This window comes from Bos taurus, chromosome 3 (genome assembly GCF_002263795.3).
Source record: "Bos taurus isolate L1 Dominette 01449 registration number 42190680 breed Hereford chromosome 3, ARS-UCD2.0, whole genome shotgun sequence".
NCBI classification, from domain to species: domain Eukaryota; kingdom Metazoa; phylum Chordata; class Mammalia; order Artiodactyla; family Bovidae; genus Bos; species Bos taurus.
Genome location: NC_037330.1, coordinates 93,588,501 through 93,607,498, shown reverse-complemented (window position 1 = coordinate 93,607,498; position 18,998 = coordinate 93,588,501). Strand labels below are relative to the sequence as shown.

General features: G+C 38.4%; 1 protein-coding gene across 5 annotated transcripts in view; it reads left to right on the top strand.

Moving 5' to 3' along the window:
* ZYG11B (zyg-11 family member B, cell cycle regulator) overlaps positions 1-18,998 on the top strand; it is a 74,579-nt gene that overhangs the window by 8,360 nt on the left and 47,221 nt on the right. For 3 of the 5 annotated variants that reach the window (NM_001102247.1, XM_059884813.1, XM_024989648.2), the window contains 1 exon segment: positions 17,259-17,424. The exons of 1 other annotated variant lie outside the window; for it this stretch is intronic. In NM_001102247.1, the coding sequence (NP_001095717.1) occupies positions 17,259-17,424 (166 nt within the window). 5 annotated transcript variants of the gene reach the window in all.

Below are 18,998 nucleotides of genomic sequence, written 5' to 3'. Positions count from 1 at the left end.
CTTTAATAGGTTTTAATTTCGGGTGAACCTGAGCTCTTACCTCCATTAATATACTATACAACTTTTCACAGTGGAAACCCTTCTTTCAATTATGTTAATATTTCCATAGTATGTTAGTATTTTAAAGGCATTTTCATACACATCCCATTTATTCCTCAGTGCCATTTTGTGAGGTAGTCAAGATAGAGGTTTAGCAGACAAGAAAACTGAGAAGTTAATTTTTTTACCTAAGGTCACACAGCTACTAAATAGCAGAGCTGGGACTGACTGCAAGCCCAGTGCTCTTTCCATTATTAACCCAGCTTCTCTGTTTACCATATTATATTTCAAAACTAATGCTAGTAGTTAAGAGGAAAATAATGCTAAAGTATCTCTTTGAGTTAGTGATTGCTATGATCTGCTCGTCTGCTAAGTGACTGCTGATCTGAATTTTTGTATTGTTTCATGGAATAGCTTTATTACATGAGCTAAGATGGAAGAGAAGGGGATTTATTTACCTTTGCAAGCCTTGATCTTTTGTAGATAGAAATCTAGCTTCTTGCCCTTTAACACAGAGCCCTTTGCCACACTGGCCAAGCCTTGAAGTGATACATGCAAGAAGGTTGCCTTTAGTTCATTTCAGCTCAGTCGCTCAGTCGTGTCTGACTCTTTGCGACCCAATGAACCGCAGCACGCCAGGCCTCCCTGTCCATCATCAACTCCTGGAGTTTACCCAAACTCATGTCCATTGAATCGGTGATGCCATCCAACCATCCCATCCCCTGTCGTCCCCTTCCCCTCCTGTCCTCAACCTTTCCCAGCATCAGGGTCTTTTCAAATGAGTTAGCTCTTCACATCAGGTGGCCAAAGTATTGGAGTTTCAGCTTCAACATCAGTCCTTCTGATGACTATTCAGGACTGATTTCCTTTAGGATGGACTGGTTGGATCTCCTTGCAGTCCAAGGGACTCTCAAGAGTCTTCTCCAACACCACAGTTCAAAAGCATCCATTCTTCGGTGCTCAGCTTTGTTTATAGTCCAACTCTCACATCCATACATGACCACAGGAAAAATCATAGCCTTGACTAGACGGACCTTTGTTGACAAAGTAATGTCTCTGCTTTTTAATATGCTGTCTAGGTTGGTCATACCTGCAACTTTATTTGGTGTCTAGGGATCTCTGAAGAGTAGTTGGTCGTTTTTGCTTGTTTTTTTTTCTGGCCATACTGCACGGCATGTGACCAGGGATCGAACCCATGTCCCTTGCAGTGGAAGCATGGAGTCCTAACCACTGGACTGCCAGGGAATTCCCTAATTGGTATTTTTTAAAAAAGAAAATAACTCCCCTCAGTCCATGCCAAATAATTGAAAATATCTGTACCCTTGAGTATAATATACCTGTACCTTTACTACTACCTCAAGGAGGGGAAAACTCCATAAACTAAAAAGAGATATCCCATGGAGTACTACTAAAACAAGGAGTCAAAGATTGTTTCAGTATCTTGAAGTGTCTTATATCCATGAAGTCCAATGACACTGTCTGCTTTTCAATCCCATTGTTTAATTTTATTGCTAGACTTGGGACTTAATATTTCTCTCTGAACATATGGTCTCTTTCTCTAGGGGCAAATAAATACTTTAAACACACCTAACAATAAATTTGTGTTGACTGTTCATTTACTCATTCAATAAACATTTAGTGCCTATCTGTTAGACATTCTTGTTGGCTCTGGGAATATAGCAGTGAACAAAAATAGTGTTCGTTTTATGGAGTTTACATTGTATAGTAATAGCTAACAATTATTGAGCATTTATGGCTCCCTTGGTGGCTCAGATGGTAAAGAATCTGCCTGCAGTGTGGGAGACCCAGGTTCAATCCCTGGGTCGAGAAGATCCCCTGGAGAAGGAAATGGCAGCCCACCAGTATTCTTGCCTGGAGCATTTCATGGACATAGGATCCTGGCAGGCTACATGGGATCACATAGAATTGGACACGACTGATTGACTAACACACACACACACTGAGCATTTAATATATGCCAGAACTTGATGCTTTTGAACTGTAGTGTTGGAGAAGACTCTTGAAAAGTTCCTTGGACTGCAAGGAGATCCATCCAGTCCATCCTAAAGGAGATCAGTCCTGGGTGTTCATTGGAGGGACTGATGTTGAAGCTGAAACTCCAATACTTTGGCCACCTCATGCGGAGAGCTGACTCATTTGAAAAGACCCTGATGCTGGGAGGGATTGAGGGCAGGAGGAGAAGGGGACGACAGGATGAGATGGCTGGATGGCATCACCGACACAATGGTCATGGGTTTGGGTGGACTCTGGGAGTTGGTGATGGACAGGGAGGCCTGGCGTGCTGTGGTTCATGGGGTCGCAGAGAATCTGACACAACTGAGCAACTGAACTGAACTGAGTCACTGTTCTAAGTGTCTTACACCTAAAATTTATTTATGGCAACAATCCTGTGATGTAGGTACTGTTATTGTGTGCTTTTATAGATAAGGAAACTGAGGTACAGGGAGATTAAGTACTCATGCCTAAAGTTACATCGTTTTGTAAGTGGTAGAGCTGGCATTTTAATCCAGGCAGGCTGACTTCCAAACCCACACTTTTCACCACAGTATTTGTTACATAGTCCCTCAGAGAGACGTCAGTAAAACATTTATTTCTAATACTGAAATTGTCAAGTTTGTGATCTTTGTAGTCACCTGGTTATTGGTCCAATCTTTAGGAAAAAATCATCCGGGGATGTGGAAAAAAACCAGTATCAGAGCCTTTGCCTTCTATTGGAGGATCTATTAGTCCTAGGAACTTTTCAGGTAGGAGGTAAGATCTTGAATCTGATTCATGAATCATAACCAAGACAACTGCATAAAGCCAGGACCCTAACACCTAACATCACGCCATTGGTGAAAACATAGACTAAAAAATATCTGCCTCATGGTGTAGGGAAACAAAGGAGCTTACTTGTCTTGACATGGTCTCTGGATGGGAATAGTCTCTCTCGAGAATTTACAGTCATGAACTTTCTGCCTTATGTGCCTGAAACTTGAACTTATATAACTTATGCAAGATCATGGTATTAAGTAGGAAGGGAACATTTACTGAGTAATTACTCTGCCAGACATTGTGCTGGGGGCTTTAAAAACAGTTTCTCACTTCATCCTGACAATAGCACCATGAGATAAGTACTAATATTATCCCCATTCTGCAAAGGATAGGACAGAGGATCAGAAAAGCTAAATAATTTGCAGTAACACCACTGAATTCAAATCAAGGTCGAGTATTCTTCCTGTTAAGCACAGGGTCTCTGGAAACATCATTTCATTTTTGTGCCTCAGCTTCCTTAACTGTGAAATGAAATTTCTAATATTTTTCCTTTTACTTCATAAGGTTATTATAGATATCAAATGATAATAAAGGATATGATTTTTTTTTACTGTTAGATACTGTTCCTGGTATCATCCATAAAGTATATTTTTCCTTTTAATTAATTAATCAAAAGAGAGACCTCATTATTTAATAGTTTTGAAACCCACAAGGTCTGTCTTGAGGAATTAAGGCAGTCTTACTATTTTTTTGTATCAGATGTTTCCTGAAGTAGTTTCTTGAGAAATATATTAATTCTGAGATGTCATCTAGTAACTTACTAATTCATTCAACAAATAAGTTATCTGACGCATTTTTTGGAACTTTAGGCCCTAAGTATAAAGGATGCCTGATCGATGAGGACTTCATTTTTTATCACTCCAGCAACAGTGGAAGCCCCAGTCTCCTCCAGCAGTAGACTACAGTTGCAATATGTAGTCAATCCCCAGTGTCCCCCACCTCCCCACTTGCTAGAAATGGGTAGACCACTGCTCAGAAAGCTGAAATGCTTCTTTGCCCTGACCCTGGTGACATAGTAACAGAGTGAAGCTTTTACGTATAGAAAACAAATGAACCAACAAATTATGTAACCAAGTCATGGGAAAGTGACTGAGTATGCCTCTAGCTGAATATTGCATAGATGACTAAATACGTCAAGAATGGAGAATATAAGGAAGAAAATTTTAAAAATTAGGAAGATTAAAAGAAAGCCATGAGAAGATTAAGAAGAGCTAATGAGTATCAGCATGTGATTCTCAAAGACTCCTTAGGAAGAAGTCTGTTCTTCTGTATGATACTTAGAAGTGTTGCAAATCTCCTACTACATATGTACAAATGTAGCTTATTGTAATTCCCGTAATTTGGAAAGGAGATTTGTAATCAGTGCTTCAGCATTGTTGTATTGAGATGATGGTATTTTTTTTTAATTGTTACTAGTTTTGTATCTTAATTGTAAATTATCATTGACTTAATCTAGTGTGTGGTTATATATATATTTGTACTAAAAGAACTTTTGACATAAAAGTTTCCAGATTTAGACTTTGACAGTGTTTTGTAACTTGAATAGGAAACATCCATTTTTCTTGGTGAAGCAAATGTCGGTAAAATTCCCTTGTAGTGATATTGTTAATATGGTTTTGTGTTGGAACTTGGGAACCAGGAGGGATGGATAGGCTATGAGGTTTTTTTGCCCCACTTATGTGGATCTTAGACAAAAAGCATTTGAGAACTACTAACTTTCCTTGAATTTGTAGTCTTGAGAGGGAGACGGCCATCTAAACAAGTAAAAATTATACAGTGGATAATTGTAATAGAACTGTATAGAGAATGTCATGTGATTGTATCAGTTGTATTTTGGGATATGAGGAACAGCTTCATGGAGCAGTGGACATGTGTCCTGGCTCTTGTAGTGTTGGTAGGAATTTGATAGATGAGAGGAAGAGAAGGGTATTCTCAGGAGAGAGGACAGCATGTATTGAGAAAGGTAGGCATGACTGACTACCACTGGTGACATTTCTTCTCTGAACCTCAGCTTCTTCAACAAAGATAATCTCTTTCTCCTTACTTTATAGAATCATAATAATGATTGTTTTCAAAAGACTTAGTATTTATTTAAAATTATTTTTGATTGCACTGGGTCTTCGTTGTTGCACACAGGCTTTGTCTAGTCTTGGTGAGCAGGGGTCACTCTCTGGTTGCATCATGCGGGCTTTTCTTTGCAGTGGCTTCTCTTGTTGCAGAGCACGGGCTCTAGGTGCTCAGGGGCTCAGTAATTGCGGCTCATGGGCTCTAGAGCGCAAGCTTGGTAGTTGTGGCACATGGATTTAGTTGCCCTGCAGCATGTGGGATCGTCCCAGAATAGGGATTGACTGGTGTCCTGTGCGTTGCAAGGTAGATTGTTAACCACTGGACTACTGAAAAGACGTTATAAATCGAAGAGTTAGACAGCTGTTTAATGATGAAGGTGTGGACCTACATCTTGGCTCTTGTAGCATGAGCTGTTAGTGTCATTATTACTTTTTTTTCCTTTTCCTCATTTGAAAGCCTTCTGTGTCTCCAGGGAGGCCTGGCGTGCTGCGGCTCATGGGGTCGCAAAGAGTCAGACATGACTGAGCGACTGAACTGTGTCTCCCTGAGGTATCATCTCAAGACCTCTCTTAACCTCCTTTCAGTCCAGTTGTTCTTTATTTTTGTTGTTCTTTTCTTTTGTTGTTCCTTCAAGATTCTACTTTGTGGCATCTAAAGACAGGAGCAGAAGAGAAGATACATGTTTGTCTAACTAGCTTTAATAGCAGGAAAAATTCTTTAATTGTTTATGTATAACTAAACTATGATCCATGTTGTTTAGCCTCAGAGCAGTGTCATAATCTATGGAATATAATCCTTCAGCCAAAAAGTCATTTAGTAATAACTCAAGAGTCTTTATTTGCAAAATGTTTGGACAGCTGAAATAGAACAGGGTTCACAGATATATTTCTTAAAATTTCTTTTTTATTTCCTATTTACTTCCCTTTATATACATCATAACCGTCCCCCTGCCTTTCCCCTGAAACCCTTCTCAAGACGCCCTTTTCAACCCAGTCCATCACTGTTAGATGGTAAAACCTCAGAAATGTAAGACTGCATAGGGAAAGGGTGTAGGAGCAGTGGTGAGAAGTTACATTATGACCAATTTAGGAAAAATAAAAATGTGTGTGTGTACATGTATATGGGTTTCCCTGGTAGCTCAGCTGGTAAAGAATCTGCCTGCAATGCAGGAGGCCCCGGTTTGATTCCAGGGTCCAGAAGATCCCCTGGAGAAGGGATAGGTTACCTACTCCAGTATTCGTGGGCTTCCCTGGTGGCTCAGTTGGTAAAGAAACCACCTGCAATTCAGGAGACCTGGATTTGATCTGGGTTGGGAAGATCCCCTGGAGGAGGCCATGGCAACCTGCTCTAGTATTCTTGCCTGGAGAATCCGCTATGGACAGAGGAGCCTGGTGGGCTGCAGTCCATGAGGTCTCAAAGAGTCGAACATGACTGAGCAACTAAGCACAGCACAGCATGTATATTTTTATTCATAATTAATATAATTTTAATTATATGTATAATTAAATGTAAAAGGTCTATTATAAAGTCTAATATAAAAGGTCTGTTCTTACTAGTTTGAATACATATATTGAAAAGTATGACTATATTGATAAAATATACACTGATTTTTGGTTATTTTGAAATATTTGAAAAGCACAAATGTGAACACAGTTCTTTTTTTCAACATTTTCACAAGTTTTTGCTTTTTTTCTCTTATTTTTAATAACGGATACTTTTAGGGACTTCCCTCATGGTCCAGTGACTAAGACTCTGTGCTCCCAGAGCAGGGGACCAGGTTTGATCCCTGGTCAGGGAACTAGATCCCACATGCTGCAACTAAAACCCAGTCCAGTCAAATAAATAAATAAAAATGAATCTTATTTTTTAAAAAATAATAATTTGATACATTTAGAAGACCATAGAAAACATTTATGTAAGCCATGAAACATAGTAAACAAACGTCTAAAAACCAGCATCCAACGTAAGAAATAGAGGATAACCACTGCCAGTTTTTCCTCTGTGTGCCCCATTCTTCTATGCTACTTCCACCCACCCCCACCGTCCTTTTTAATTTTAAATCTTTCCCTTGCTCTTCTCTATAGGTTTACTATAACATATTGTTTAGTTTAGAAGTAGCTATATAATCTTCTGAAATTTGCTCAGTCATGTCCGACTCTTTGTGACCCATGGACATTACAGTCCATGGAATTCTCCAGGTCAGAATACTGGAGTGGCTAGCCGTTCCCTTCTCCAGGGGATCTTCGCAACCCAGGGATCAAACCCAGGTCTCCTGCATTGCAGGCTGATTCTTTACCAGCCGAGCCACAAGGGAATCCTAATCCTATGCCTGTATAGATGTTTAGTTGAACTCTTGCTGCATATACAGTTTTTGTTTAGCTTAGATTAACTTTATTCTTAGCATTTTACTGTCTTTAACCAACAAGGATCTACTGCGTAGCACATGAAACTCTGTGTTATGTGCCAGCCTGGATGGGAAGGGGGTTGGGGGAAGAATGGATACATGTATATGTATGTCCCTTAGCTCTTTAATTGGCTATATCCAAATAGAAAGTAAAAAGTTTGAAGTTTGAAAAAAAAAAACAAAAACAGAAAAACTTAGCCCAAGCAAACTCAAAGGTATTTGATTATAGCTCAAGAAAACTTGAATTCTGAACAAAAATTATTACTCTACTACTGGAGAAATTCATTTAAGAATTCACATAACACATATCTAAGTAAACTTTTTTTCCAGAAATGAAGTGTAGAGACAAAAAATAAAAATAGTTTTGACATTGTATCCTTCTCACACATATACATAACTGAAATTGAATAACTTTTCTTTGTTTCATCATTTCAGAATAAAATGTGAAAAAGATACTTTAAAGACTGGGTTCTAAAAAAGAGTTATTCATAAACATATTATTATGAAATTATCTATATAGTTGATATACCATAATTTGCTTGCCATTTCCCCCCTATTTTAGAATTTGTATATGTATTTTAGCAGGGAGGTTAGAAAAACTGTGAATAAGTCTCTTTGTGTAAATTCCTTTGTTAATATCTCTGGTTATCCCTCCCCCCCTTTTTTTTAAAATTTTTTCTTTTTTGTTCCTGGTAAATTCTTAGATGAGGTCCTGGATCCAGGGACTGGGTGTTTTTGAGATTGCAATTAAGTCTTTTATATCCAGAGAAATTGTGACAATTTATACTTTGAGCAGCAGTATTTGAGAGGACCAATCTGGATATACTTGATTTGAATGATTCACAATGTCAGGATTTTATCCAGTTCCAGAAAACACCATGTTAACAAAAAAAATTAGAGAGCTGTGCTGTTCTTTCAGACTGGTGTTATTTTTCCTGTTTTCCATAGGGTGTTTTTTCAGCCAGTGTTGAGGGACCACGTCATTCTGCCTGCTGTACATGTGATAGTTAATTACAGGGCTTAGTTATCCTGTCTGATCACTCCTCTGAGAATTTATCTCTTCTGTGACTCAGCTGTCACCAGTAGGGGGTGATATTTAAATCTGTATATTCAGCTCAGTTCTTTCACAGAAGCATTTTTAGTTCCTTTTCTGTACTTGCCTAAGCAGACAGACTTTTCACAGCCATAACAAATTCCCTTGAAGAAATAAGTCTTTGCCTTGTCTTCTTTTCAGTCTTGTTAGTGAGATCATGGGAGTATTAATTCCTATTTCATTTTTTATTTTCTAACTTTTTGAGGACAATTTCAGACTTACAGAAAGTTGCAGAAATAACATGAATTCTCATATAGACATTCACCCAAATCCTCTAAATGTTAGCATTTTATCTTGTGTGCTTATCTGTGCTATTTCTACGCACACACAGACACACACACACATTTGGTTAATGACTACTTTAAATCTTGGAGTTTGTTTTATTTTAAAACCTCAGCTTCTCTGTCTTCCACCCTTTTCCCTCCTTCATCTGACAGCACTCTATGGAATAGGAAAAATTAGAACTAAATATGTTGTTGGAGAAGCAAATGGCAACCCACTCCAGTGTTCTTGCCTGGAGAATCCCAGGGACAGAGGAGCCTGGTGGGTTGCTGTCTATGGGGTCGCACAGAGTCGGACACGACTGAAGCGACTTAGCAGCAGCAGCAGCAGCAGATCCTTGTTTACCTTTTTAGTTATTACCAAAGCTGTGGGCCTGTGGAGTTGATTTCCACTCTTAGTTATTGATGATGCTAAAATTTGTAACTTTTTTTTTTTCAAATAAATGGTCAATTTTTATAAATCATCAAAAAAAAAAAAAAAGAATTAAATATGTTGGTTCAAGGCCTAATTCTGCTACATTTTTAACTCGATGAACTTGGATGCATTGTTCTTTCTGATCTCCAGTATCCTCATATACAAAGTAGCGTCTATTACACCAGCTCCACAAGTCTGCTGTGAGGGCCAAATATATGTCAAAAGGATTCTGTAGGAATGCTGGTCAATCCAGAGAACACTCAGGTATCTAGGAGAGTGCCAGGCATTATGCTGCTGCTGCTGCTAAGTCGCTTCAGTCGTGTCCGACTCTGCGACCCCAAAGATGACAGCCCACCAGGCTCTGCTGTCCCTGGGATTCTCCAGGCAAGAACACTGGAGTGGGTTGCAATTTCCTTCTCCAATGCATGAAAATGAAAAGTGAAAGTGAAGTCGCTCAGTTGTGTCCGACTCTGTGCGACCCCATGGACTGCAGCCCACCAGGCTCCTCTGTTCATGGGATTTTCCAGGCATTATGCTAGGTACTGGGAATTCAGAAATCAGCACCTGTTGGCTGTTTGGTCACTTACTGCATCTTGTCAATTCTTCAAATTGTTTTTCACTTTGGATTTTTTCCCCCCATTTTTTTTGCTTCTGCCGTAATCCACAGCATTATCACCACTTGTGTGAGTCACTGTAAAAACCAGCTGGTCCCCAAGTTGTTTTTTGGCATTTATGTCAGTGCCAAACTAATAATTGTTCTGAGGTATGGTACAGTATGGGCTTCCCAGGTGGCTCAGTGGTAAAGAAACCACCTGCCAATGCTGGGGCTGCAGGAGACTCAGGTTTGATCACTGAGTGGGGAAGATCCCTGGAGGAGGAAATGGCTACCCACTCCAGTATTCTTGCGGGATAATCCCATGAACAAAAGAGCCTGGTAGGCTACCATCCACGGGGTCTCAAAGAGTCGGACAGACTGTAGCAACTGAGCACGTGGTGTGCGTGGGTGCGTGTGTGGTGTCACTTCAGTGGTGTCAGACTCTTTGCCACCCTATGGATGGTAGATCACCAGGCTCCTCTGTCTGTTGGATTCTCCAGGCAAGAATACTAGAGAAGATTGTCATTTCCTTCTCCAGGGGATCTTCCTGACCCAGAGATTGAACCCATGTCTCTCACATATTATAGTGGAAAAGGTATAGACTTCATAATAAGAAGATCTAGGGTTACATTTTTGCCCCACTTCTTACAAATAGTGTGACTCTGGGCAAATCTCTTTACCACTATTCGAATTTGAACTCTTTCTCTTTTAACAGGTAAATATCAGGGAGTGTTCTAGGTGCTAAGGATATACAAAAAGGGTTAATATGTTCCTTGAACTTGAAGAGCATCATGATCTAGTAGGGTAGACAGATACTGTCATAAATAACTATGGAGTAACAGAAATTATAAAAGAAACTGGCTTTGGAGTCATATATAAAGAGCAGCTTGCTGCTGCTAAGTCACTTCAGTTGTGTCCGACTCTGTGTGACCCCATAGACGGCAGCCACCAGGATCCCCCGTCCCTGGGATTCTCCAGGCAAGAACACTGGAGTGGGTTGCCATTTCCTTCTCCAATGCATGAAAGTGAAAAGTGAAAGTGAAGTCGCTCAGTCTTGTCTGAAATTTAGTCTTTGAACTGTGTGGGTTACCTTATGATCCAAACGAAATCAGACTTGACCTCCTCTCCCTCCTGCTTTTTTTCTAGTAGGAGCTTTGTTTTTGCCTTGCCTGGAGTGTGCCTAATTGGTGAAGGGAAAAATCTCCCTGAGCAGGAATTTTCAAGAGATGAATTGTTTAGACACCGAATTTCAGCTTCTGCTTTATCCTTTCTTTGTTGTCCTGTGCTGCTGTTGTCTGTTTTAAAATAAAGGGAATTCCCTGGAAATCCTAGTGATTAGAAGGTGCTTTCACTTTTCACCATAGCCGAGGTTCAATCCCTGGTTGGGGAACTCATGCCTTGATGCAGCCAAAAATAATAATAATAAAATTAAAATTACTGATCTCTCAATACTTCTGTGTTAGCTAAAAATCCTGGAATTTGGGGAATCACAGATGGCAGTATAGTTTTTGGAGGAGATCTCAGATCACCTGAGTACAGTTGTAGTTTTGTCACTGGCTTGATATATATAACCTCTCTGTTGTTTTTCTTTAAATGGAGATGATTTTCCTTGTTCCCATCACATAACTGCTTTCAGTATCAGGCGAGATAACATATTTAGAATTTGTATATAAAGCTGAAAGATAGTATATTATGCTGGATAAGGGCATAGGCTCTTGGAGCTACATTTCCTGGGTCTGAATCCTGACTCTGACCCTTGCAAGCTGTGTTTCCAGGCATACTGCCATTATTCTGAGTTCTTTTGATCCTATTTATCTCATTTGAATCCTCACAACAACTTTATGAAGTAGGCATTATTATTACCTGCATTACAAGATGAGAAAACTGAGGAGCAGAAAGTTTAGATAGCTTGTGTAATGTCACACAGTTAGCAAATGAAAAGTTGGGATTTGCACTCTAGTTCCAAAGCCCAGGTAATTAACTATTAGGCACATGTACTTCCCAATAGAAGAGCAGCTGACTAGAACAGTCTTTTTATGCTTGCTAATAGGAATTATAGAGATCAGGTGAAGTTTTCTCTGAAAAGGAAAAATTTGTGGGGGTGAAAAAATGTTTTTGTTTGTGAACATATTTTATCAATTGGAAAAAAATTTTTAGAATGATTAATTCAGTATTCTAAATGTTCATATATTACTTCCTTAGGTTTGTTCTGTTAAAATGACTTCTAAAAATTATGTGCTCAAAAAAAAAAAAAAAAATTATGTGCTCAGAGAGTTCATGTCTCGTCTCTGACAGTTACCCAACTTTCATTCATTTTCTTTTGTAAAATAAATAGATTATTTTGAAACTTACCAACTGAGGTCAAAGGGTAGCTTGTTTCATCTGGGTGATGAATTATAGACACTTAGAAAGATGGTACAGTGAAGAGTAGAAAAAGCAGGAAGAATTCATACTTACAACACAGGAAGTAAGACAGAAAATGCAAAATTCTATGAGGCAGAAGTTGAATTTGAAGAATTACTTCCTCTAAACTTTTCTTATGTGTTCTAGCTACCTCTGGCTGCAGAGAAGACAGAGGTATATGACCTTTGCTACAGATGGTCCTATGCCCAGGTAAAAATAAAAGGTTTATTAACATGGAAGAAAAGAAGAACAAATTTCATGGTTGGTAGCTCACAGCCTCTGTTACATTGGGCCAACCATTTAACTTTTGTGAAGTCTGTTTTCTCATCTTATAAATAATATCTTTGTTGTCCACTTTACTCAGTTATTACAATATCAAATGTGTCCATGTGAAAGCACTTTGTAAACTGTAAAATATATAATTTTAAATAACTTTTAATTCTAGAAATCACATGGTATATAGAAAATTAGATTTATTCATATAAGATCGGTTTAGTTCAGTTCAGTTGCTCAGTCATGTCCGACTCTTTGTGACCCCATGGACTGCAGCATGCCAGGCCTCCCTGTCTATCACCAACTCCCAGAGTTTACTCAAACTCATGTCCATTGAGTCAGTGATGCCATCCAACCATCTTATCCTCTGTCATCCCCTTCTCACCCCGCCTTCAATCTTTCCCAGCATCAGGGTCTTTTCCAATGAGTCAGTTCTTCGCCAAAGTATTGGAATTTTATCTTCAACATCAGTCCTTCCAATGAATATTCAGGACTGATTTCCTTTAGAATGGACTGGTTGGATCTCCTTGCAGTCTAAGGGACGCTCAAGAGTCTTCTCCAACACCACAGTTCAAAAGCATCAATTCTTCAGCGCTCAGCTTTCTTTATAGTCCAACTCTCACATCCATACATGACCACTGGAAAAACCATAGCTTTGACTAGATGGACCTTTGTTGCAAAGTAATGTTGCTGCTTTTTAATATGCTGTCTAGGTTGGTCATAACTTTCCTTCCAATGAGCAAGTGTCTTTTAATTTCATGGCTGCAGTCACCATCTGCACTGATTTTGGAGCCCCCAAAAATAAAGTCTGTCATTGTTTCCATTGTTTCCCCATCTATTTCCCATGAAGTGATGGGACCGGATGCCATAATCTTAGTTTTCTGAATGTTGAATTTTAAGCCAGCTTTTTCACTCTCCTCTTTCACTTCCATCAAGAGGCTCTTTAGTCCTTCTTCACTTTCTGCCATAAGGGTGGTGTCATCTGCATATCTGAGGTTATTGATATTTCTCCCGGCAATCTTGATTCTAGCTTGTGCTTCATCCAGCCCAGCGTTTCTCATGATGTACTTAGCATATAAGTTAAATAAGCAGGGTGATAATATACAGCCTTGACATATTCCGTTTCCTATTTGGAACCAGTCCACTGTTCCATGTCCAGTTCTAACTGTTGCTTCCTGACCTGCATACAGATTTCTCAAGAGGCAGGTCATACCATATAAAATAACCGATAGCAATTTACCCAGAGTTAACGACTGTTAATATTTTGATGTATTTATTTCAGTTTTATATTTATAGTTTTGTAAACTAATTTTTGTGATAACTTTATTGATATATAATTCACATACGATTCAGTTCACCCATTTGAAGTGTACCCAATTCAGTGGTTTTTAAGTTACTAATAGTGGTGCAAATACATAATCAATTTCAGAATATTTTCAAATATTTCAATATTTCAGTTTCAAAAACAAGCTATGTACCCATTAGCATTTTCTTCTCATTTTCCTACAACTCTTCCTCTCCATTAGCTCTAGGCATCCACTAATCTTTCTGTCTGTATAGATTTGCCTGTTTTGGACATTCCACATAAATGGAATTCTGCTTTATATGGTCTTTTGTGACCGGCTTCTTTCATTTAGTATAATGTTTTTGAGATCCATCTGTGATTCCATAATACAATGGAATAGTATTCCATTGTGTAAATATACCATATTTTGTTTATCCAGTCATAAATTGATGATATTAGGCCATTTCCACTTTTCATCTATTATGAATAAAGCTTTTATAAACATTTATGTTCAAGTTTTGTGTAACATACGTTTTCATTTCTCTTAAGTATATACTTAGTGGAATTGCAAGGTTATATGGCAATTGATAGGTTTTTAAAGAAGTTTAATTTATTCTTGGCTGTGCTGGGTCTTTATTGCTGTGTGGGCTTTTCTCTCGTTGTGGAGAGCACAGTTGCGGAGCCTGGGCTTCTCATTATGGTGGCTTCTCCTGTTGCAGGCTCTACAGGGCACGGGCTTCAGTAGCTGTGATATGTGCATCTCCTGGGCTCTAGAGGGCAGGCTGCATAGTTGTGGTGCATGGGCTTAGTTGCTCTGCAGCAAGTGGGATCTTCCCAGATCAGGGATTGAACCCATGTCTCCTGCACTGGCAGGAGTCTTCACCACTGAGCCACCAGGGAAGCTCCTGCTAGATTGTTTTCCAAAGTGGCCGTACCACTTTACATTTCCACTTGCAGGGTACAAGAGTTCCAGTTTCTTCACATCTTCACCAACACTTGTTTTTATCTGTCTTTTGGTTATAGCCTTAATAGTAAGTGTGAGATATTACTTTATTGTAATTTTGGTTTGCATTTTTCTGGTAACTAATGATGTTGCATGTCTTTCATGTGACTCTTGGTCATTTGTATTTCTTTGGAGAAATGTCCATTTAGACCTTTGCCTGTCTTTGAGTTGTCTTTTTATAATTGAGTTGTAAGAATTATTTGTATAATCTAGATACAAATCCCTTAACAGATACATGATTTGCAAATATTTTCTCCCATTTTTTGGGGTTTTCTTTTCACTTTCTTGATGATGACCTTTGATGCAAAAGTTTTTTTGTTTTTATGAAGTCTAGTTTATCTGCTTTTTTCTTTGGTTGTTTGTGCTTTTGATGTCATATCTAAGAAGTCATTCACCAATTCAAAGTCAGGAAGGATTATACCAATGTTTTCTTCTAAGAACCTAACAGTTTTAACTTTTACCTTTGGGCCTTTGATCTATTTTGAGTTAATTTTTATATGTGCTTTGAGGAAGGACCCCATGTTCATCCTTTTGCATGTAGACATCCAGTTATCCCAGCACTGTTTGTTGAAAAGCCTGGTTTTTTTTCCCATTGAATTGTCTTGACAGCCTTGTTTAAGTCAACTGACCATAAATATGAGAGTTTATTTCTGATATTTCAGTTCTATCTCATTGATTTATGTGTCTGTTTTTATGCCAGTACCATACTGCTTTGTTTACTGTAGCTTTATAGTAAGCTTTAAAACTGACAAGTGTGTCTTCCAACTTTGTTGTTCTTTTCAGAGATTGTTTCAGTTATTCTAGGTCCATTGTATTTCCATATGACTTTTAGGTCAGTTTGTTAATTTCAGCAAAAAAAGAATCTGGAATTTTGGTAGGGATTGTACTGAATCTGTAGATCAATTTAAAAATATTATCTTCTGATCCATGAATATGAATGGATGACTTTTATCAGGTTGAGGATGTTCTATAAACTATGTATTTTAAAAAACTTACCTTGTATTATGAATATTTTTATATTTGAGTAATATGTCTTTGAACTATAATTTTTAATGGCTGCATATTATTCAGCCATTAAAATGTCACATGTGTAGTATCAATTTAATATGGTTAAGAGTTATGTTCCTCAGTCATATTTTTTTTAAGATATTTTTATTTGTTTATTTGGCTGCATCAGGTCTTCATTGTGGCAGGGATTGAACCTGGGTCGCCTGCATTGGGAGCTTGGAGTCTTATCCACTGGACCACCAGAGAAGTCCCCCTAAGTCAGTTTTTAATTTGAAGTTACACTTTGTCAGTTACTATGTGTAGAATACTTAGATGTTACTTTTCTGAGCCAGTTTTCAGTTAGGCAAAAATGAAAATAATGCTTCACTACTTAGTAAAGTAGGGGTGAGGAATGACTGAAATAATGGATCAGATCAGATCAGTCGCTCAGTCGTGTCTGACTCTTTGCAACCCCATGAATTGCAGCATGCCAGGCCTCCCTGTCCCTCAGCAACTCCCAGAGTTCACTCAGACTCACATCCATCGAGTCAGTGATGCCATCCAGCCATCTCATCCTCTGTTGTCCCCTTCTCCTCCTGCCCCCAATCCCTCCCAGCATCAGAGTCTTCCAATGAGTCAACTCTTTGAATGAGGTGGCCAAAGTACTGGAGTTTCAGCTTTAGGATCATTCCCTCCAAAGAACTCCCAGGGCTGATCTCCTTCAGAATGGACTGGTTGGATCTCCTTGCAGTCCAAAGGACTCTCAAGAGTCTTCTCCAACACCACAGTTCAAAAGCATCAATTATTCGGCGCTCAGCGTTAAACTCTCAGCAGAGTCATACAGAAAGCACCTAATGGATGGTAGCTGCTATAATTATATTTTAGTTATATTACTGTTATTAGGGACCTTAAAGAGTGTTTATTTCTGTAATCAAAACCCTTATACTTAAATCTTTGTGCTTATTTGATTAGTTCTGTATTCCTCAGATTGGAATAAACTGGGTTAACCTTTTTCTTTTTTGAGTGTAACACATATAGCACATTCTTTCCTCCAAATGAACTGATCATATTTGAACTGTTAGGTTGGGATGGGAATTTTGTGGGAGGTCAAGTTGGAAAGTAAATTGAGGCTAGATTTTGGAAGGACTCGGGCATCATCAGTCTAACAATATAAGATTTTTTTCTTTTGTGTTCAGGCCCATGCATCCCACTGATGTTTTGAGCAGTAGAGTGTTCTGGGATGGTAATTTAGGAAGATTAATCCGCTGTGCCATCTTCCCTAACCATCCTTGACTGATTAGGATACCTTGCTGTATGTTTACATGACTACCCAATATATCCTATACTATAGTATATAATAGACTTTTAGTAAAAATGTGTTTAAATGTTTCTCTTCTCCTGCTTCTTGAGAACATGGATCATATGGTGTATTCCCACTGCCTAACATGGTATCTTGCACATGGTAGACACTTGAGTAAAAGTACTTGTTGAGCAAGTAAATGAATCTTTTGTTCTCTACTTTTCTGGAAACTAACTTGTTGGCTTTGGTTTTCCCTTTGTTTCTTCCTGGGATCCAAGGAGGAGGCATCTCCTTATTCCTTACTTGATATCTGCTTGAATTTCCTGACTACTCACCTTGAGAAGTTCTGCTCAGCAAGACAAGATGGAACATTGTGTCTGCAGGAACCTGGAGTATTCCCACAGGAGGTGGCTGATCGGCTACTTCAGACCATGGCTTTTCATGGTAATAAATAAACAGAGGAAACAAAAATTATGCCCTTTAAATTAGCATTGGATTTTGAAGTGCTGCTGTGGCCATTTAATTATTTTCATAGAAATAACAGAAAAGCCTAATTGAGGAAAAGGAATTCATTTATTTTTGCCTACCTTGCTGCTTATGGCATAATTTAAGTAAGCATTTTCTTTTCTAACCTGGCAAGCCCTTTTTTTTGTTTCTTCTATTTTGTTGTTATGAGAAGCTGTTCGCATGGCAAAAATAACTTCTCTCCCAAAATAGCAGTTTGGAAGTCTGCTGGTCTAAAATACCTTACAGGGTTATTTGGCAGCAAGAAAATCAATAAATGTTATAATGGAAAAGCTAGTTTATGCTTTTGATCTTTGAAACAGGAAATCATAGCTAATGTATTACTTCTGTCTTCAAAAACAAATTCTGAAAATAAATTGTGAAAGATTTATCTGTGAAATTCTGATTATGCACAATATATTGAGAATTTTGTTACCTACGTGTAAGTTCTAAGTTGAAAGAGATTCCATCCCTTTATATATTTAGGGTGTGTAAACTCTTACAAGTAAGAAATATAATTTTTTCCACAACTATAAAATAGAATAAATATGGCAATAGTGATAATTATCATTTATGAATTGCCTCTTCCATGTAATATTAATGCCAGGCATTTTATACTTTTCTTGAATTTTCTCAAAAACTTATAAGGTAGCTACTTTTGTCCTATTCATATACAGATAAGGAAACTGAGGTTCAGAGAAGTAACTTGTTAAGAGTTACACTGCTAGTAAATGATAGAGTCCTGGTTCAAATGCAGATCTGTTTTATTCTAAATCAGTTTTCTTTTCACTGCCACACAACCTTCCTACTCCTACATTAGAGGTGTTGTTGCTCCCCTGGATAGCCGATAATGGTACATACACTTTTGCTGTGACTTTAAATATATATACCCACACATATATTCAAATATGTTTATAGTTGTTATATTTTATTAAATATAGGGACTATAAGGGACTTCCCAGGTGGCTCAGTGGTAAAGAATCCACCTGCCAGTGCAGGAGATGCAGGAAACTCGGTTCAGTCCCTGGGTTGGGAAGATCCTCTGGAGGAAGAAATGGCACCCACTCCAGTATTCTTGCCTGTAAAATTCCATGGACTGGGAAGCCTGGTGGGCTACAGTCCATGCCAGTTGCAAAAGAGCCAGACACGACTGAGCAAGTGAACACACATACACAAATACATAAATTTATTATATATACTTAAAGTCACAGCAAAAGTATATCCCATTATCTGATATGTGTGTGTGTGTGTGTGTGTGTGTCTATAGACAGAGCACACACAAATGCAGATAGTGCATTCGAAGGAAGGGTGGGAGGAAGAAGATGTCTGCATTCCTTGGTTTTCACTAAAGTTGCTCAAGTCTGTAGTCTCTTTGGATTCTTCCAACTGCTGAAGGAATGAGGGTAAATTTCAATAGGTATTATCCACATTTAAGTTAAAGATCCCTTACAAATGAGATTTAAAAGGTTGTGGTAGTGCTAGCATTTCTTTCTGGTCTCAGTTTAATGATTACA